General features: G+C 40.0%; 1 protein-coding gene across 4 annotated transcripts in view; it reads right to left on the bottom strand.

The window, feature by feature from the left end:
* The window catches only part of cfap46 (cilia and flagella associated protein 46), a 135772-nt gene that overhangs the window by 87306 nt on the left and 26410 nt on the right, over positions 1 to 22056 (bottom strand). For all 4 annotated transcript variants that reach the window (XR_015852520.1, XM_088351619.1, XM_088351620.1 and 1 more), the window contains 10 exons: positions 19180 to 19370; positions 16983 to 17208; positions 14162 to 14279; positions 9928 to 10057; positions 8453 to 8577; positions 6852 to 6967; positions 5613 to 5719; positions 3742 to 3954; positions 3053 to 3239; positions 2126 to 2272 (listed from right to left, as the gene is read on the bottom strand). Coding sequence is in view for 3 of the 4 variants with exons in the window: in XM_088351619.1 (XP_088207745.1) it covers positions 2126 to 2272; positions 3053 to 3239; positions 3742 to 3954; positions 5613 to 5719; positions 6852 to 6967; positions 8453 to 8577; positions 9928 to 10057; positions 14162 to 14279; positions 16983 to 17208; positions 19180 to 19370 (1560 nt within the window). In the remaining variant the exon portion in view is untranslated. The remainder of the gene's footprint in view (positions 1 to 2125; positions 2273 to 3052; positions 3240 to 3741; positions 3955 to 5612; positions 5720 to 6851; positions 6968 to 8452; positions 8578 to 9927; positions 10058 to 14161; positions 14280 to 16982; positions 17209 to 19179; positions 19371 to 22056) is intronic.

Raw genomic sequence — 22056 nt, 5'->3', positions numbered from 1 at the left:
ATATTAACATTTTTGGGGGCTTATTTAGTCGGTTGTAAGATACAGAACTGTACTTAAACACATTTTTGAGTGGAAATTATTTGAATGCAACACAAACTTTTTCTTCTTTTTTTCTGTTTTTTTTTCGACTTTTTTTAAAATTCCTTTAAAAAAAATCTCATTGTGTTTATTTTTTTCGAGCTGTTACTTTTTTCTTTTTGTTCTCTATTTACTTTTGTCCTACATCTCTTTCTTTTTTCTGTCTTTTTTCTAAATTTTTTCTACTTTTTCATTTTGGTATTTTTTTTCTTTTTTGTTCTATTCCCCCCTTCCTTTAAGTCATTTTGCGCATAATTTTACATATTATTTGGTCATGTTGGGATGAAAGAAGCAAAAACAACCCGAAGAGCCGTTTAGGACTCGAAAGAGCCAGTTCCTTTTAGTGAGCCGAGCCGAAGAAGCCGGTTCTCGACAAACTCTACTAACTTTACTCAACTTCGTCTTACTTCGACTCGACTTCAAGATACCGTATTTAGGACACAACGTCAGGGGAACCCGTGCATTTTTACTTTCATGCACTGTAACTTTGACTTAAGTCATTTCTTAATTAGTAATTTTGAGCCCTGATTTTTGTGCGCTGGCTAGATTTTCTTGTGCGCTGAGAATGTGCGAGCAGTGCGCATTTACGCATGCACGCAGCTTAGAGGGAACACTAGCTGGGGGTTAACCAGGGGCACGCGAGCGCACGGCAAAATAATTCAAATAAAAAAAAAAAAATTAAAGCGCATTTTTACTTGAAATTTAGACATTTTCAGTAGCGCCGTGTTATTTAGGGGCTTTATGGTAGCGCCCCTCCTCCTCTGCTTCGTGTGTGAGTGCGTGTCAGCGCCGCACCTTGCAGAGGAGGAAAGATCCGTGTTTTAACGCAGCTACAGAAACACAGAATCACGACAGCTCCTCCAGCGGAAAAATCTCGTTCTTTTCAGCCAGCGTCGACCAATAACTGAGGCTTTGTGCAAGATAGATAGATAGATAGATAGATAGATAGATAGATAGATAGATAGATAGATAGATAGATAGATAGATAGATAGATAGATAGATAGATAGATAGATAGATAGATAGATAGATAGATAGATAGATACCATAGATACCATAGATAGATAGATACCATAGATACCATAGATGGATTGATACCATAGATCGATAGATAGATAGATACCATAGATAGATAGATAGATAGATACCATAGATGTCTAGATAGATGTCTAGATAGATAGATGTCTAGATAGATGTCTAGATAGATAGATACCACAGATACCATAGATGGATTGATACCATAGATCGATAGATAGATAGATAGATAGATAGATAGATAGATAGATAGATAGATAGATAGATAGATAGATAGATAGATAGATAGATAGATAGATAGATAGATAGATAGATAGATAGATAGATAGATAGATAGATAGCATAGATAGCATAGATAGCATAGATACCATCGATAGATAGATACCATAGATAGATACCATAGATAGATAGATACCATAGATAGATACCATAGATAGATAGATAGATATATAGATAGCATAGATAGCATAGATATATACCATCGATATATACCATCGATAGATACCATCGATAGATACCATCGATAGATAGATAGATAGATATTATCGATAGATAGATACCATAGATAGATAGATAGATAGATAGATAGATAGATAGATAGATAGATAGATAGATAGATAGATACCATAGATAGATAGATAGATAGATAGATAGATAGATAGATAGATACCATAGATAGATAGATAGATAGATAGATAGATAGATAGATACCATAGATAGATAGATAGATAGATAGATAGATAGATAGATAGATAGATAGATAGATAGATAGATAGATAGATAGATAGATAGATAGATAGATAGATAGATAGATTGTGCCTCACCATACAAAAACCTCACACCACATCTCTGACATTTAGATTATATGTTATTAATCACAACAACTAGTGCAATCAGTAATTCTTATCAATTATGGATTACAAAAGCTGAGTACATTTCCACAATTGTACATTTTCCATGAAGTGTTGATTTGGACTAAAAAAAAAAATGCATACATAGAGAACAGTAGGTACCTTTTCATCAGTGTCCGTTTGGCATCCAGTCTGCTGCTGTAGGTTCTTGATTTGTACCCATGTCGCCACTAGTTGTTTCTGGACAGCGATCGGTACTGCCTCTCCGGTTGTGTTGCCGTTGGAAATGGAAAGGGCGTAGTTGCAGAGCTAATCATGAAGAAAAAAACCTAATACAATTTATCTGATGGTATGTCAGGAAAACACAAGATTGATTTAACAACCCTGCGCTGATGGTTAGACTTAACAGTTACATATTTGTTCGACTGATAATAGGTTTATTGTGAATATATTGTGAATTTGTGGCGGGAATGATTTTAACTGTTGAAGGATTTTATACATTTGACTATAAAGGATTTTATACGATCGAATACAAATTACATAGATATTCACTGTCTGGGCTGTGGTGGAAAATATTGTTTTCATCAATGGCGGGAACGGGACGTAAGGCTGATAAGATAATCAGCACATCCAGACACAGAAAGGCCCTGATGACGTAGAAACGCTCGGTGTTGTTTTGGTTGTTCCAGACGTCGCGACGCTCTTCTCGGAGATGAAGCCCAGGGGGCTTCATTGGCACGCCCATGGAAGGAGCCGGCACACCATCTTGCAGGGGACATGGGTCAAGAAAAAAAAGAGCTAAAGGACTTGAGATAAGGGCTTCCCAGAGACTCCAACGATACTAATTTGGCCGTTTTCGATGGAGTACACTAATATAAATGACTAATGAAATTAAATCCGCCCCCGTGTCGAAATGTCTGCTTTCCTGTTCATCTTTTCCGTCAAAAAATGAGCGCGCATAAATTGTTTTGTGAATGTAGGTTGTGTTAGGTTAATGGAGTCATATAACTCATTCGAACAATTTGGTAAACGCTACATTTTGATATTTAATTCCCAACACTGTGTTCCTGAGATGAAGAGACGATTTACCTCAAAAGCTTTGTTGACCTTGAGTAGGGCATCAGGGTCGAGCAAAGCGGCTTGACTACTGTTCGCCTTGTCGGATTTGCCTTTGACTTTGTCTTGAGATAAAACTTGGTCCATGTCTGGGAAAGCGAGATGCTGGTACAAACCTCGAGCTACGGCGTCACAGAGGAGTACCAGAAGAGCATGATTCCTGTGTAGGGATGACAAAATTCAAATTGCAATCGATGCTAACAGTAAGTTGAGGGTTAAAGTTCATTCTAATTTTCCACGGGTTTGATGTGGTCGGGGACAAAAAGAGGAAAAAAACCGGGACAGGAGAGTAGACGTGGTCAGGATCTAAAACGGGTCGAAGGCGGGAGGAAAACAGGCGGGAGTCAGGATTGAAAAAAGGCTTGCCTAGTGTTCACTGAGGTTCGCAGACGGACTGACAAAAGGGGACGGATTAGAGTGGGTTTGAATAGGGACAGGGAGCCAATCAGAGTCCGAGGCAGTTGGCGCCAAAGGAGCGGGAACAGGTGAGTCAAATCAGTAATCATGACAGGGAAACCATTGCTTTTCGTCCAAACATTCGGGACAGTTGCATGACTTTAATTTGGTGTTTATATTTTAGTGTTTAAGAGCTAAAAAAATATTCGGAAAATATGAAATCATCAAAATCTCAGTGTCTGTGAAGATGGAGAAAGCTTCCCTACCCCGTGCACTCCGTCTTTTGGAACATCTCCACGAGGCTTTGGAATGTGGGTATGAGACAGTTATAGTCTCCGGTAACCAGCAAGTGTTTGTTGTAGTTCCATAAATAAATTGCAGAATTTGCCACGATCCAGGGTTCCCTGATCTGCGTGCCAAGCTCTGCTGCTCTCAGGAAAGTTGAGGTTGCGTAGGCAGATAGATCTTGGATCCAGTCCCTGCGTAAAAGTGAAAGCACGGATGTCAAGTCAAGTCATGTTTATTTGTGACGACCTTAATCACGAAGAGTCTCAAAGGGCTGCACAGACCACAGATTTTTGCAAACCACAGACTATTATGACACCATCCCCTGATCTAAAACCGACATGAGAGCAAGGAAAAACTCAAATTCTTTAGCATTAGGAAAGTCAAGTCAAGTCATGTTCATTTGTGACGCCCTTAATCACGAAGAGTCTCAAAGGGCTGCACAGACCACAGATTTTTGCAAACCACATACTATTATGACACCATCCCCTGATCTTAAACCGACATGAGAGCAAGGAAAAACTCAAATTCTTTAGCATTAGGAAAGTCAAGTCAAGTCATGTTCATTTGTGACGCCCTTAATCACAAAGAGTCTCAAAGGGCTGCACAGACCACAGATTTTTGCAAACCACAGACTATTATGACACCATCCCCTGATCTAAAACCTACATGGGGGCAAGGAAAAACTCAAAAACATGTCAAGTCAAGTCATGTTTATTTGTGACGCTCTTAATCACAAAGAGTCTCAGGCTGGCCACCAGTTCAGGGTGTCCCCTGCCCACTGCCCAGAGATGGCTGGGATGGGCTCCAGCACCTCCACGACCCTACTGAGGATAAGCGGTGCAGATAATGGATGGATGGAAGTTATGGCTTTTTATTTAGTCACAGGACAAAAAAACAACATCAACCACTAATTGACAAAAAAAATAAATAAAAGAGTGTTTTTGGTGTATTGGACACCAAGTGTTTTTTTTAACTCTTAACAAATACTTGTGTCATGAACCGGAACGGGATCAGGACCCAAATGCGTGATGTTTCTCACAGAAGCTTTTATTTTATGGGAAATGGGGCAGTCATGCACATTAGGCAGCAGTCTGGCGTGGAAAGACGGGAAGCCAGAGACCAACGAGATCGATACCAATTGCCTGAGCAGATTTCGGACAGATGGGGTCGACGGGACAGACGGGATTGATATTAAAACAGGATATCGAAATTAAACAGGACAAACTAGACGGGAACAAAAACTGGAGAGAATAATAAACGGGGCAAAAATAGACGGGCGTGGGAAGAAAGGAAGCCAGAGACCGACAAAATCGATATCAATTGTCAGACCAGATATCGGACAGGACGGGAAAGACAGGATTGATATTAAACCGGATATCGAACTTAAACAGGACAAACTAGATGGGAATGAAAACTGGAGAGAATAATAAACAGGACAAAAATAGACGGGTGTGGAAAGACAGGAAGCCAGAGACCGACAAAATCGATATCAATTGTCAGACCAGATATCGGAAAGGACGGGACAGACAGGATTGATATTGAAACAGGATATCGAAATTAAACAGGACAAACTAGACGGGAACGAAAACTGGAGAGAATAATAAACAGGACAAAACTAGAAGGGAACGAAACTGGAAACCGATATTAAACCGGACAAAATAAACGAGAACAATACCGGCCAGGTAATAACAACAGGAAACAGGACCGAGTCAGAACCCACGTCTTGCGGGGCAGAGGTTCGTTGACGGACAGACAAAGGAAGAGTGAGAGCTCTGAGCTTAAATAGACGGAAAGCCAATCTGTCAATGGGCGCCATGGCAACCAAGAAAACTTGACTGTGTTCTTTCACCTGTAAATAATCCAGTGGGGATCATCTTCAGACACGCCCACATCCTGTGGGAGGACTGCGGGGCTGTTGAGCTGCACACCTTGCATTTGTAACTTCTGGGCAGTCGCCTGAGTCATAAACAGGGTTGGGTAGGGTTACTTTGACTGGATTACTTTCAATTACTTTTGGATTACTCCAATACCAAATATGCTAATAAAAGACAAAAGAAACTCAATATGAATAAAATGAAATGAATGAATGAATAAAATTTTGTGCAGGCTTGGGGAGTAACGGCAAAAATGATGTCGGCAAGCCGGAGATCAAAGAGATCAAAGCCAGGAGAGAAAGCTTACCACGTGTTGTGAGTCATCATTTTATTCATGTTTAGTATTTTTTGTCATCACGGAGTCTTGGCTTTCCCGACGCCGCATTACATCACCGGCTCGAACGAGACGAAGACTCCGGTAAAAACAGGGGTTGGAGACTACGCGCTACAATAACAGCCGAACCATTGACACACATTGCTCACTCGATATGGAGTCTCTAGCAGTATCGTGCAGACCCTTCTATGTACCAGGAGAGTTAACTGTGATCTTTGTGTTTGCTGTTTACTTCCCACCGCTAACCGTTTCACCGGATGCTAACGTTAGCATAGCGCTAAATCTCCTGCCCGCTGCTATCAATAAACGGCAGCTTGCACACCCCAACGGAGCTTTTATCGTCGACGGCGACTTTAATCGGGCATGTTTATGGACTGTACTCCCAAATCCATTCAATTGTGGACTGAGCAATTCGGAAAAACACTGGACTATGTGTAAAGTAAGATCAAACATTCCGGCGACTATGTTTGACCCTCACCCCCTCTCATCACCCCCCCGGAGGAAAACAAAGCCTACTTACAACAAAGTCAGTTAGTTCTTTGTTCCTTTGTCTCTTTGTTTCCTTATCTTCACTGTAAATGTGGAACTGGAGTTGTCCAATTTCGTTGTCACAGCATATCCCATGTTGTAACAATGACAATAAAGGCATATTCTATTCTATTCTATTCTAGTTTATTTTGTCTTTTATTAGCATATTTGCTATTGGAGTCATCCAAAAGTCATTGAAAGTAATCCAATTAAAGTAACCCGACCCAACCCTGGTCATAAAGTTGGTAGACATTAAAACAATTTGTTGGTTTATTCATTGCTCCAGAACATCTGATAGACAAAATCTGTAAACCATAAATCGAAGATGCTATTCAAGGAAATCTTCACCTACCTCTGCAGTGATGAAGCAGATTTCAGCTAAAAGGCGCAATTTCTTGGCACAGGGTTGAGTTTCCTCAAAGCTGGTGATGCTTTCCACAGGACTGTCTTCCTCTGAACACTTTGACTCTGCGTATATACAATCGTGTCCAGGAATTTACTAAGGAGTCTAAACTCATACAAATTGACAAAATCATTTAGAATCCATACCTGTCAAGCTCCACGGCTCCATGCCCTTAAAAAATGTCGTATTTTCCCTTGCAAAATAATATTACAGCATATTTTTTTTGCAAACGTGTTTATTTATGTAGTTTAACATGGTATATTGTACATGTGTTTCGTTATATCATATATGTTTTTAATGAACATTTTGTTGTAAGATCCTGAGTTGCTCGACATGAATGAAGCTTATTTTGGAAAAGTCGCTTGGACGTTCACTGTAGAAGGAAAAAACACATGCAAATAGAATTATTTTCTTGCTGTCGGTCACCCCTATTGAGGGATATGACGAAGGAAGGAAGGAAGGAAGGAAGGAAGGAAGGAAGGAAGAAAGAAAGAAAGAAAGAAAGAAAGAAAGAAAGAAAGAAAGAAAGAAAGAAAGAAAGAAAGAAAGAAAGAAAGAAAGAAAGAAAGAAAGAAAGAAAGAAAGAAAGAAAGAAAGAAAGAAAGAAAGAAAGAAAGAAAGAAAGAAAGAAAGAAAGAAAGAAAGAAAGAAAGAAAGAAAGAAAGAAAGAAAGAAAGAAAGAAAGAAAGAAAGAAAGAAAGAAAGAAAGAAAGAAAGAAAGAAAGAAAGAAAGAAAGAAAGAAAGAAAGAAAGAAAGAAGGAAGGAAGGAAGGAAGGAAGGAAGGACGGAAGGAAGGTAGATAAATGGATTTTCTGCATTCAATTATTGTTGGTAATATACTGATGAAAGGGATAACCACAAACCTGTCTTTTTTCATTTTCTCCTTTTATACTTCCTTTTTTCTTAACTTCTTTATGCAACATAATAATTTGTAATAGAATGCATCAAAGCAAGTGAGCCGTTTGAGAGCCGGCTCTCTTTAATGAGTCGAGCCGAAAAAGCCGGTTCTCTAAAAAGAGACGGACTTCTTTTCACTACACAACTACCACATGGATGTTTTTAAGACCACGTGTATTTAAAATTGACTCAATCATCCCCGCCTGTTGTTTTCAGATCAAAATGACTTACGGCGTTTTAATTCAGGTTCCGCCATTGCGACTCGATGATTGTATCCAAAGAAAATTCAAAACGATGTTGTAATGTAGGCCTACTGCTCCGCTTTCACTTTGTTCATCGGAATGATGCATGATGGGAAATCCCCAGGCGGCAGACGCATGCGCACAGTAGCATCAAACCGCTGGCTTTGTTTGCAACGGAAAAAAATGATACCGGGATAGAGGCTACCGCGGCGAACTCGTTTGACTTGATTAGTTTGCCATTTGGTGGTCGTCGGTGTATACCGGATGGTACCCATAATTAACAGATTTGCGTTTTTCCGTACAGATTTTCTCGTACGTCGTACACGTCTTAAAATGCATAATAAACGTACTTTGTACGGTAAAAACGTACAGCTTGACAGGTATGATATAAGAAGATTTGAGTATCTTACTATAACATTTGGACATCTTGGTTCTAGCTTCATCATACAGTAAACAGAATCGACCGGCCACTCTGCACACATCCCAGACCTCCTGTTTTCTTGCCGTCTTTGCAAGCGTGGCCCACAGCCTCAATCTAGGAAACACAAGACGAAACAATTTGAGTAGAAACAGAAAACGTATAATGGACTAGCAAAATGGGAGATAGAAGATTGGATTTTCCTGCTTGAAGTGGTTGGTGTTTGGGAGCTACAGTACCCTATTTGGCTGCCTTAGTAATACAAATAAACTTGCATTCAGTAAAAAAAACAAAAAACATTCATTTGAATATTGGGGAAAAAATACAAACTATCATAATAATGTTAATTTAAAAAAAATGGTGGTAAGGTTTGTATCCGAGAACAATCTTTTTGAATCTATGCTCCCTCTTATCTTTCAGATCTGATCTGCCACTATGTCCCGGTCCGAAGCCTACGATCTGAGAGTGCTGGTCTTCTGATGATCCCGAGGGCAAAGAGGTCTTCTGCTGGTTCGAGAGCGTTCTCCATCCGGGCACCGGTGCTGTGGAATGCTCTTCCCTCTGAGATTCGATCTGCAACCTCAGTGGAAATGTTTAAATCTAAACTTAAAACTCACTTCTACTCCATTGCATACGAATAACCTACTCCTCTTGTCGGTTGAAAATAGTTTGTGTAATATAGTGTAACAATCTGTGAAGCCCTTTGAGACTCTTCGTGATTTTGGGCTATACAAATAAAAATGACTTGACTTGACTTGACTTTGGAATGCTACTCCCCCTGAGATTCGATCTGCAACCTCAGTGGAACTGTTTAAATCTAGGCTTAAACCTAGAGATAACCTCATGTGCGGTCCCTTCTTAATGTTTCTTCATTTTCCTCATGTTGAGGTTTTTGAGTTTTTACTTGCCTTCATGTAGATTTTAGATCAGGGGATGGTGTCATAATAGTCTGTGGTTTGCAAAAATCTGGTCTGTGCAGCCATTTGAGACTCTTTGTGATTAAGGGCGTCACAAATAAACATGACTTGATTTGACTTGACATGTTTTTGGGTTTTTCCTTGCCCTCATGTAGATTTTAGATCAGGGGATGGTGTCATAATAGTCTATGGTTTGTAATAATCTGTGGTCTGTGCAGCCCTTTGAGAGTCTTTGTGATTCAGGGCGTCACAAATAAACATGACTTCGTTTGACTTTCCTCATGCTAAAGTTTTGGCGTTTTTCCTTGCTCTCATGTCGGTTTTAGATCAGGGGATGGTGTCATGATAGTCTGTACTTTGCAATAATCTGTGCAGCCCTTTGAGACTCTTTGTGATTAAGGACGTCACAAATAAACATGATTTGACTCGAAAATATATTGCACACATCCAACTGGAGATTATCAACATGATTCTCAAATTGCAACCGTATTCAGATGGGCAGTTTTCGGCAAAACCAATTCGCACGGAAACACACACAAACGCAAAACACCTTTCTGTGTTGTCTGCGTTTTCTCCTTGTCGATCGAGGTATCCTTCCAACTTCTGGACCGCCGCGTAGTAATTATGAGCCTCGGCGGAGAGCTGAGCGATCGGTCCACACCCGACGCTGGCTTTGGTTACTAGTCAAGACAAATAGAAGGGGATGCGTTAAAATGTTTTTATTTCATAATTCATCAGGAGTTGTTGCGGAGGTCACAAATGCACAGAATATTCTGTTTGTTATGATGCAGTTTACAAGACTTCAGTAACAGGATATTACTTATTTAAAATACATTAAATATGCATGTTTATGCAAAGAAAAAACAGTATGAGGGATTAAACCTAATTCAATGATAGTATTGTTGAAGTAAGTGGTTATAAAGCAAGAACACAATTTAAAACACAGTAGGTTGCCGAGATTTTATTGAGATGTGTCACGGTCAGTGTTCCCTCTAAGCTGCACCCGTGCGCAATCGCCCACTGCCTGCACCTTTTCAGCGCACAAGAAAATCTAGCCAGCGCACAAAAATCAGGGCTCGAAATTGATAATTAAGAAGCGAATTAAGTCAAAGTTACAGCGCATGAAGGTAAATATACACGGGTTCTCCTGACGTTGTGTCCTAAATGCGGTATTTTGAAGTCGAGTCAGAGTAGAACGAAGTTGAGTAAAGTCAGTAGAGTTTTTCGAGAACCAGCTTCTTCGGCTCGGCACACTATAAGGAAACGGCTCTTTCGGTTTTTCTTGCTTCTTTCATCCCTATATGACCAAATATGATGTAAAATTATGCACAAAATGACTTAAAGGAAGGGGAATAGAACAAAAAAGAAAAAAATACCAAAATGAAAAAGTAGTGAAACGCTGAGAAAAAGAAGAAACAAAAGGAAGAGAAAAAATAAGGAAAAATTCCGGAAAAAAACAAAAAAAGAAAAGAAAGAAACAAAGGAAAAAAAGTAAATAGAGAACAAAAAGAAAAAAGTAACAGCTTGGAAAAAATAAACACAATGAGATTTTTTTAAAAGGGATTAAAAAATAGAAAAAAAACAGGGAAAAAGAAGAAGTTTGTGTTGCATTCAAATAATTTCCAATTATACCAAGTCAATCTTGTTGCCAACATTGTACTTCCACTAAAAAAATGTGATTAAATACAGTTGTGTATCGTGCAACCGACTCAATAAGCCCCCCAAAATGTTAATATTATGCGACAAAAAAAAGCAAAAGAAAACTAGTGAAAGAATTGTAAAAACAAATGACGTTTGTAAGCTGTATAAACTTTGCAATAATACATTAGTCAATTCATTCAAAAGTGAAACACATTTTTGCATTGCCGGAAAACTCATCAAAATGTAACGTGATGTCAAGTTTTGGACATGTTTGATCATGATTTATCTTGCCACACTTGGTATTATGGTTGCTCACTGTTGTTTCAAGCGTTGCTCACCGACTTTATGTGAGAACGCTCAGACCCGTAAGGAAAATGACAGGGAACATCGGTCACGGTCACATCAATATTTACTGCAGTAATTGGGTTAAGATGTGAGATTCTGACTTGAGTGGTTTAAAATGCTAAGATATGCGTGCTGTTGCTAATCCTTCACTCCATTTGTTATCTACCATCATTGTGTTAACTAAATTAGTTTTTAATTAGAAATAATCTCCCATGGTGATACCTGCTGTTGAATAGGGGGATACCACAGTAAATGTGAAACAATTTCAAAGAATGATTACATTCGTCATTGCCTTTAAACAGTGTCTGGAACTCATGACAAAAAGTTAGCGGACACCAGGGCAGACAACTCTGCCTTGCCCCATTTTTCACAACTTGAAACAAAATAAGACGACTTATCGCAAAAAAAAAACATTGTTGCAAAGTATTAAGGATCGATAATAAGAATATATAACAGAACAACACTTTAAAATCAAGTTTACTACAAATCTACTTATAACATTCATTGCATGTATATGAGATCGCGGTTTTCCATCTGCCATCAGTATGTGCCTGTATTTACTCATATTCATGCATGCAATGTTTGCTACAAGCCACGTGAACTTCTCTTTCCACGATGCTTTTAATGTACGATTACGTTTTGTACCGTCATAAATTTCATTAGCTTCTTTTGAATCTTTCTTCTGAGGTTTTGGCTCGATTCCTAACCATCCGTATGTACCTGTATCGACTCGTCTTCATTCATGCAATGTTTGCGTTGCGTCGTCTGCTACAAGCCAAGTGAACTTCTCTTTCCACGATGCTTTTAATGTACGATTACGTTTTGTACCGTCATAAATTTCGTTAGCTTCTTTTGAATCTTTCTTCTGGGGCTGACGTTTTGGCTTGATTCCTAACCATCAGTATGTACCTGTATTGACTCATCTTCATTCATGCAATGTCTGCTACAAGCCACATGAACCCCTCTTTCCACCATGCTTTTAATGTACGTTTACGCTTTGTAACGTCATCAATTTTGTTAGCTTCTTTTGAATCTTGCATCTGGGGCTAAGGTTTTGGCTTGATTCCTAACCGCTTCTCCATTTTTCTTGTAATGCTCGGAAAAGTCCGGAAGCACAAAGTTAATCGATGCAGGCTTCCGATTGCTTGCCAAGTGTGCAAATTGACAAACCGAACGAAGATTTCGAAATCAAAATAAAGCAAATGTTTGATTTGAAAAAAAAATCTTTTTTTTTTTTCTTGAAAAAGTTGTCGTCCACCCGGGCGGAGACGTTTTGTAAGTTGTACGCCCGACATAAAAAGATAAATCAGCAGGTGACATGTTTATTTTTCCTTTTTCTACTTAAATCGCTCGTATTAAAACTGTTATGCACTCTACCATAAAGCCTATTTCAGTATAATAAGCTTTATGGTAGAGTGCATAACAGTTCTCAAAAGTGATTTATATACAGTGTGCATTACCGTTCGATTACATTCACAACAAATACAAAGACGGAATGGTTTTGGTTTTATTACATTCCCAACAAATGCAAGACGAAGTGGTTATGGATTTATGTTCGCCAATAATTTCCTGAAAATGTCATGTCCAGCATGGTCGCCGTGGCGACCGGCTGGCCCCGCCCCCTGGGCACCGGCTGTAGCAGATCGTCTAATTTGTCTGTGTGCTTCATAATGGCAGGTTGTGGGTATTGCCGGTTGCCGGTTCATTGCGTTTTCTGTTCTGCATTAATCTGTTCTGCCTGACTGGAGGAAACCTGTGTTTGCCCGTTCTGAGTAAAAGCCTGTTTTGTGAGTATTCCTAGTCTGAGTTCCTGTTTGCCTGTAAGCCTGTTGTTTTTTTGTTTTTGTCCCTGAGTGTTGGACGACTTTTATTTCCTTAATAAAAGTAATTGATCGTTAACGCGAATGAGTTCACTCTTGATTCAAGGTGGCGGCGCGTTGTGCAGACACTGCGGCTCGGGCACAGTTTAAGTCATGGGAACCTCCTGCGTGGGTTCAAATCCAGCTCTAGACTTCCTGTGCGGAGTTTGTATGTTCTCCCCGTGCTTGCGTGGGTTTCCTCCGGGCACTCCGGTTTCCTCCCACATTCCAAAAACATGCATTTCAGGTGAATTGGCCGGTCCAAATTGTCCCGAGGTGCGAATGAGCGAGTGAGTTGTCTGTCCCCGTGTGCCCTGCGATTGGCTGGCAACCAGTTCAGGGTGTCCCCTGCCCACTGCCCGATGATCGCTGGGATGGGCTCCAGCACCCACGCGACCCTACTGAGGATAAGCGGTGCAGCTAATGAGATTAGATAATAGCCAAATATGAAGGAGGTGTGCGAGCGCCTTCTGCTGACCACCACAAAGGTAAGAAATCCTATTCATAAGATTACGATAACGCAAACGTTAGCTTTAAGTTTACGTTAAACATTGAGGGTGTTGGAACGGAGCCCCCTTTCCAATGAACCGCTCACCACTTGTTGTGGAGACCCGGGTGCTAAATGACTTGTAAACGACCTGTTTTTTAAATTTTTACACGTTCATGTTAGCGTCATCTTTCGTACGGTAGATTACGATAACGCGCACGTACGATTAACCCGGGTTAGCTTTATGTTTACGTTAAAACATTCAAGGTAAACATTCAGGGTGTTGGAACGGATTAAAACGATTTACATTATTTTTAATGGGAAAAATGATTTCGGTGATCAAACAAATCGGTTTCGAACAGGGTTCTGGAACGGATTATGGTCGAGAACCGAGGTTCCACTGTAAATCTTTTTACAACTTTGTAAATATGAATGGAATGTCAAATTTGTACTTTTTGAAATGCTGTCCGCATTGAGCACCATCTGAAAATCAGCAGGGGCCAAAAGTTGACCCACAGTCAGGAGTAAGGGGCGACAATCTGTGTTCTGTTGAGGCTGCCTGTCCTTGACCTGGAAGAAAAAAAAAGGAGATTTGGTGTCCAAACTACAAACTGTTGATAATTTCTGGAAAAAAATGATAACACGTAGAACAATTTTAACGACTTTACTTTAGGACAATTCAAAATGGATTGTTGACGTTTACGGCCGTCAATGGAAGAAAATGAGCTGAATAACCAAAAGTGAAATTCAATTTTTCACAATATTGAAAGTAATTTTTTTAGGAAATTCATTACCGTATTTTCTGCACTAAAAAGCGCACCTAAAAGCCTTTCTTTTTTTTTCAAAAGCTGACCATGCGCCTTATAATACAGTGCACCTTATATATGGATCAATATTGAGTCGGAAGGTTTCGTAACTAAGGCGAGCAGCCATCGACTAGATTTTCCCCCATAGGCGAAGTAGTCCGCAGTGTATGCTGGGATATATATACCGGCGTTTCATTTCCTTACCAATTTGTCAATCATCATTTGAATCGGTCACTTATTTGGGGGTAAAGGAGATGGGTCCTATTTAGCATTTTAAGGCTTGGATAGGCTAAAGCGGGGCAAAACAAAGTCGGCAATTGGCCGAAAAAGATGAATGTGAATCACACGTTCGGTTGCTCTACGGCATGGAGAAAAAATGTTTTACTACTGTAGTCTGTATTTACGGGAATTATGGGACTAAACAGACACCTAGCAACAGGAAACGTCCATCGATGCAGATGCTCCTTGGGGGATTTTTTTCTAATATTTGTCGGCATTATTGCGTGTTTTGGTGTGTAAATATTTGACACGGTTGGATTGACTACACTCTACCATGGTTGCGTATTATTATTGAATGTGATGGCTGCAAGATGACTTTGGTGAGCTATCCCATCCCGGCTTTATATTTTCCCAGTATCTTGTTTCAGACTGATCTTGATGTTTCTGTGATGAGTCTATTTTTAAATTCATTTCAATCAATTCAAAGTGTTTATTGCCATATGCACAGTAAAAAAACACGTTTCCCTGCACAATGAAATGTATACTTTGCTGCCCACACAGATGCCAGCGAAAAAGAAAATAGAAATTAAGAAATGGTTGGCACTTCTTGAATCCAAGAGTTTAACCTTCCTAATGATATTTAACATTTTTTGGAGGATGCGCCTTATAACCCGGTGCGCCTTATAGTCGTGAAAATACGGTACTTAATTCAAGACTGGTCTATTTCTGTTTATAAGGGAACAGAACCAGACCGGGATAAAACCGGACCACACTAAAATGAATCAAAACATCGATTTTGCAATGCTGTTCCTTTGATGGGTTGTGACTGTGAAAACTAATGTATGTGGTTTTACATGTTTGCGCAACAAATAAGATTTTTCTTGTTCTTACAATTCTTTCACAAGATATCCATTTCTTTTTTTTACTGATATATTTTGTCGCATAATATGAACATTTTTGGGGGCTTATTGAGTCGGTTGCAAGATACAGAACTGTACTTAATCACATTTTTTAGTGGAAGTACAATGTTGGCAACAAGATTCACTTGATATAATTGGAAATTATTTGAATGCAACACAAACGTTTTCTTTTTTTCTACTTTTTTGTTACTTTTTTTCTTTTTGTTCTCCATTTACTTTTTTCCTACATTTCTTTCTTTTCTTTTCTTCTGGCTTTTTTTCTAAATTTTTCCTTCTTTTTTCTCTTCCTTTCGTTTCTTTTTTTCTCAGCTTTTTCACTACTTTTTCATTTTGGTATTTTTTTTCTTTTTTGTTCTATGCCCCCCTTCCTTTAAGTCATGTTGTGCACAATTTTACATAATATTTGGTCATGTTGGGATTAAAGAAGCAAAAACAACCCGAAGAGCCGTTTAGGACCCGAAAGAGCCGGTTCCTTTTAGTGAGCCGAGCCGAAGATGCCAGTTCTCTACTAACTTTACTCAACTTTGTTCTACCTCGACATTGACTTCAAAATACCGCATTTAGAACACAGCGTGTATTTTTACCTTCATGCACTGTAACTTTGACTTAATTTGCTTCTTAATTAGCAATTTTGAGCCCTCATTTTATCTGCGCTGGCTCGATTTTCTTGTGCGGTGAGAATGTGCGAGCAGTGTGCAATTGCGCACGCGCGCAGCTTAGAGGGAACACTGGTTGTCACAATAAGTCAATGGAATGAATTGTTTGGCAAAGTATCCCAGCAAAAAGAATCCGCAATATTGTTTTAGAAGAAATAGTTTTGACCTAAACTGCAGCTAGCGTTGAAATGCAGCAACAATTAAATGAAAAAAATGAAATGAAATGATCTCCATTTCTCTAGTGCTTTTAAAGTCAATGACTTCCCAAAGTGCTTTACAATGTGCTCCACATTTCCCAATAGCGGCATTGCAGCCATGTAAGGCGCTAACCTGCTTGTTGGGGGTATTAGGGGTTCAGTGTCTTACCCAAGGACACTTTGACATGTAACACGGACGAACCGGGATTCGAACTGGTATCCCTTGATCCCAAGACGAGCGCTCTACCTCCTGAGCTACTGCCGCCCTCAAAACAATGACTAATGTTGTTCCATAAAACAATTTCATTCAAGCACCACCAATCAAACTGTCTTAATAGATTGTGTGATTTACGGGCAAAGGTATGGATTTCATTGCATTCGCCTCCATTACTTCCTAATAAACGTGACGAGCATCCTTTTATGGGAAAAAAATTCACGCAGCTTCAAAAAAAGCGTGACAAAATATTCTGCTAACCTGCTGCATAAGCATGGCGGCTTTATCCTCGGTCCGAGAGGGCGTTTGATAAAGGTTTCTCCTGAGCTGCAGGAGATGGAAAGCTGACGACAACCTTTCTTTTTGTGTGCCGTTATCCAGCTGCATGGCTTTGGTCAGGTGAGTCATGGAAGCCTCAAGGAGTCCGTCTTCTTCTTCGGTCACTGCCAGCTCTGCGTGGACCTGACATCGAACTGGGAACAGCAAGCTGGAAAAAATAAATTGCTGGTCAAAGAAAAGAAATGAAAGACAGCATATATGATAGATGTCACGAAGCATTGGTGACACGAAGCAAGGGTGTGCGTATCAAAAAACTGCAACATGATTATGAAAAAGTTTTGGAGAGGACGTCGTCGGGCGTCGCCTCAAAATATACGCAGAGACGAAATATGGCAGAGAGGGAACGCTCGACTGCATCCGTTCTTTCATCCACGTTCGAAATTTGTCCAAGAGATGCTGGCATTTATACTTTGAGACTCCTCGGGGCAGCATTAGCTCAGGAGGTAGAGCACTCGACATGGGATCAAAGGTTCGCAAGTTCGATTCGTGTTATATGTCTAAGTGTCCTTGGGCAAGACACTGACCCCTAATGTCCCCAAGTTGCCTGGCATGGCTGACGCTGCTTCGTTTTTCCGGGATACTTTGCCAAGCCTCACATTGTTTTTTTGCTGTTAAAAGTGTCAATAAAATTGTTCCAAAAAAAAAAAAAAAGGCGGAAGCGGAGCGGGAAACAGGAAAAAAGGACCCATTCGCGTAGACGTACTCCCAATTTATTGGGGGAAAGATGAGAAGGGTGCGCACACTCGATCTGGGGATCCATGGTCGCGGAGTGGATTAGAAATCCAAACAAAAGACAAGTTGTCAAAAACAAACAAACGGATCAGACCAAAAACAAAACAGGATCAAATACGGGCAGATTCGCAGAACTAGGCATTTAACAGGTTTTAACAGAAGTCTCATGGAGTTTAACCAGGTTTAACAAAAGTTCCAGCAACGAACAGTACAAAGGAGCGCACTTAAGTACTCCAAGAGCAATCAGTCCAATGCGTCTCAGCCGGTGTCAATGAGTACCAATGTTGTAAGTCTTAGGTATGACTCGGTCGAGGCTTGAACCAGCGACTTACCAGTCTCAAAGCGGGCGCCCTACCATCTAGGCTACCGAGCTGGTACCGCATTTGATGTTAGTTTTGCCGGAGATCAAAGAGATCAAAGCCAGGAGAGAAAGCTTACCACGTGTTGTGAGTCATCAATTAATTCATATTTAGTTCATTTTGTCTTTTATTAGCATATTTGGTATTGGCGTATTCCCAAAAGTAATTGAAAGTAATCCAGTTCAAGTAACCCTACCCAACCCTGCCTTTATGGCACATGGACTTGTTACTGTTTTATGTTCTGCCTTTATGCAGGGTTGGGTAGAGTTACTTTAACTGGATTACTTTCAATTACTTTTGGATTACTCCAATACCAAATATGCTAGTAAAAGACAAAAGGAACTAAATATCGATGAAATGACAAAATTTTGTGCAGGCTCGGGGAGTAACGGAATACATGGAACGGCAAAAAGCTGTTTGGATTTATTTTCATTTTGTTTCTGTGGCATTTGATGTTAGTTTTGCCGGAGATCAAAGAGATCAAAGCCAGGAGAGAAAGCTTACCACGTTTCGTGAGTCATCATTTTATTCATATTTAGTTTCTTTTGTCTTTTATTAGAATATTTCATATTGGAGTAATTCAAAAGTCATTGAAAGTAATCAAGTTAAAGTAACCCTACCCAACCCTGGCCTCACCAGACACAAACTTCCCTGCTAAGTTAGCTAACACCCCTCAGTTAACATTCAGGCAAGCTAGCAACAAATATAAAAATATTATGTTCTTATTACTGCAATGCAATTATACTTTGTATGTCTGTTTAGGGTTTTTTCTTGCCAAAATATGAAATAATAGCTTAAAGTTAACGATTCCACGGACAGACTGAGGAGATCATTTCTTCTTCATGCCATGAGGCTCTTTAACTCCACCCGGGGGAGTAAAAGCCCACATTCAACCAAACCCCCACATTGCATATTACCCTATTTAATCCAAAAGTAATTAAAAGTAATCGAGTTAAAGTAACCCTACCCAACCCTGCGCACACTACATCCAAAATCAAAAACACAAAAAAATCAATGCCATATTTTACCAATTCATGTCCTCTAATGCATGGGCCACCCGTGATAAAGGTGCCTTGACGTGTCTGCGGAGATTATGCTGCAAGAGTGGAAGACAAAAACTCCACTGGGTTGCACAGACCGCCTGCACGGCTTGAGGGTCCCCTTCTCTGACAGCAGCCTGCAGACACTGGTTTAGCTTTCCTATCGCCTTTAAACGAGCCTGGGATGAAAAAAAACAACATATGAAATGAAATGATCCGCATTTCTATAGCGCTTTTCAAGTCAATGACTTCCCAAAGCGCTTTACAATGTGCTCCACATTTCCCAATAGCGGCCTTGCAGCCATGTAAGGCGCTAACCTGCTTATTGGGGGTATTAGGGGTTCAGTGTCTTACCCAAGGACAATTCGACATGTAACACAGGCAGGCCGGGATTCGAACTGGGATCCCTTGATCCCAAGACGAGCGCTCTACCTCCTGAGCTACTGCCGCCCCTATAAATGCACTACCCTCAACATTGAGGATCCCATTAGTTGTATTATTTGATAAAAAGTCCTCACTGTTAAATGTGAAACTGGAGTGCCACGCCCAATTCTGTTGTCACAATATGTTCAACTCATTTTGTAACAATGACAATAAAGGTATATTCTATTCTATTCTACGCAAAAGTTTGGGCACCCCTGATCAATGTTCCCTCTAAGCTGCGCGCACTACTCGCACATTCTCAGTGCACAAGAAAATCTAGCCAGCGCACAAAAATCAGGGCTCAAAATTGCTAATTAAGAAGCCAATTAAGCCAAAGTTACAGTGCATGAAGTTAAAAATACACGGGTTCCCCCGACACTGTGTCCTAAATGCGGTATTTTGAAGTCGAGTCGAAGTAGAACGAAGTTGAGTAAAGTTAGTAGAGTTGGTTGAGAACCGGCTTCTTCGGCTCGGCTCACTAAAAGGAACTGGCTCTTTCGGGTCCCTAACGGCTCTTCAGGTTGTTTTTGCTTCCCTAATCCCTACATGACCAAATATTTTGTAAAATTGTGCACCTGCCTGCTTTTGTTTAAGTAATTATTGCTATTGATGTAGGTTTTAGATCAGGGGATGGTGAAATAATAGTCTGTGGTTTGAAAATAATCTGTGGTCTGTGCAGCCCTTTGAGACTCTTTGTGATTAAGGGCCAAACAAATAAACATGACTTGACATTTAGAGGCTGTTATTTCTGCAAAAGGAGGATCTACTAAATATTGATGTCATTTTTCGGTTAGGATGCCCAAATGTATGCACCTGCTTACTTTTGTTTAAGTAATGATTGCAATTTTCTGTAAATCCTATGAACTTGATTTTACTTCTCAGATGTCACTTTGTTTGTCGGCTATTTGATATATTTAACTGAAATTGCTAATCCGAACAACCAATCGTTTGAAAAGGGAAACCTTGAAAATAATCAGGGGTGCCCAAACTTTTGCATACGACTGCAGTGTTCTGGTTTGCCCGCGTCCCTGTGTCCTGGACGCATTATTTTTGCTGGGGACGCATCGTGTCAAATCAACGTGCGTCCCCGGGACGCAACTTTTTTGACACCAAATTGTCATTATCATTTTTTAACAAAGATTTACCGCAATCCAAACTTTTTGTCAGGCAGATCCGCCATTGTTGTTTTGGTCTCGCTGTTCGAGTTTTCGTCTGCACGCCGATCTCGGGTTCGAGTGGTGTAGTGAAATTCCGTCTCTTTTTAGAGAACCGGCTTTTTCGGCTCAACTCATTAAAGAGCCGGCTCTCAAACGGCTCACTTGCTTTGATGCATTTTATTACGAATGATAATGTTATATAAAAAAAGTTAAGAAAAAAAGGAAGTATAAAAGGAGAAAATGAAAAAAAAACAGGTTTGTGGTGATCCCTTTTAATCAGTATACTACCAACAATAATTGAATGCAGAAAATGAATGAATAATTTGAATAAGAAAATGTAATATTCTACTTAATTCTATTTGCATGTATTTTTTCCTTCTACAGTGAACGTCCAAGCGACTTCATTTTTGAACTTTTTTTTATAATAAACCCCCACCCTCCCTCATCACATTCTACAGGGGCACCATAGAGAGTATCCTGACCAGTTGTATCTCTGTGTGGTGTGGAGGATGCAGCGCTACCGACTGGGGTAGTGTGAGGAGGGTAACGAGGACAGCAGAGAAAATCATCGGGACTACACTTCCCTCCATTCAGGACATTGGCCAGAAGCGCTGCCTATCCCATACTAAGAACATTATCGGGGACCCCTCTCACCCCCATCATGGACTGTTCACTCTGCTAGCCTCTGGGAAGAGGTACTGCAGTGTGCGGTGCAGGACCACCAGGTTCCGCAGTAGTCTAGTCCCCCTGGCCATTAGACTGTTAAATGGTCAATCTAACATATAGTTAACCGAAATCTAAAAGGCTGCTAATCTGACTTTTTGCACTACTGGCAGTTCTTTATAGCTTGCCACTCCTTGCACATTTGCTCTCTGCACTATTGTACTTACAGCGTTATTGTTACAGTGTTAATGTTACTGTTTACCTGACTTGTTAACCTGACTGCCCATTTTGCACATCCGGTTAGCTACTCCTCTTGCACTATCGGCACTATTGTAAAATACTATACGTAGCCATAATACAATACAACTTTTACTTATATCTGTACATTCAAGGAAACTGTGCGGGTCAGATGTATCGACATTTCGTTCTGTATACACGTGTACTAGAATGACAATAAAGTAGATCTGAATCTGAATCTGAATCATGTCGAGCAACTCAGTGTCTCACAACAAAATGTTCATTAACAACATATATGATGTAACGAAACACATGTACAATATAACATGTTAAACTACATCAATAAATATGTTTTGTAAGGGAAAATACAACAGTTTGTAAGGGC

This window comes from Urocampus carinirostris, chromosome 13 (genome assembly GCF_059441175.1).
Source record: "Urocampus carinirostris isolate Australia breed hairy pipefish chromosome 13, RoL_Ucar_1.0, whole genome shotgun sequence".
NCBI lineage: Eukaryota > Metazoa > Chordata > Actinopteri > Syngnathiformes > Syngnathidae > Urocampus > Urocampus carinirostris.
Note: the sequence above shows the minus strand (reverse complement) of the source record. Positions and strands in the feature narration are given on the sequence as shown.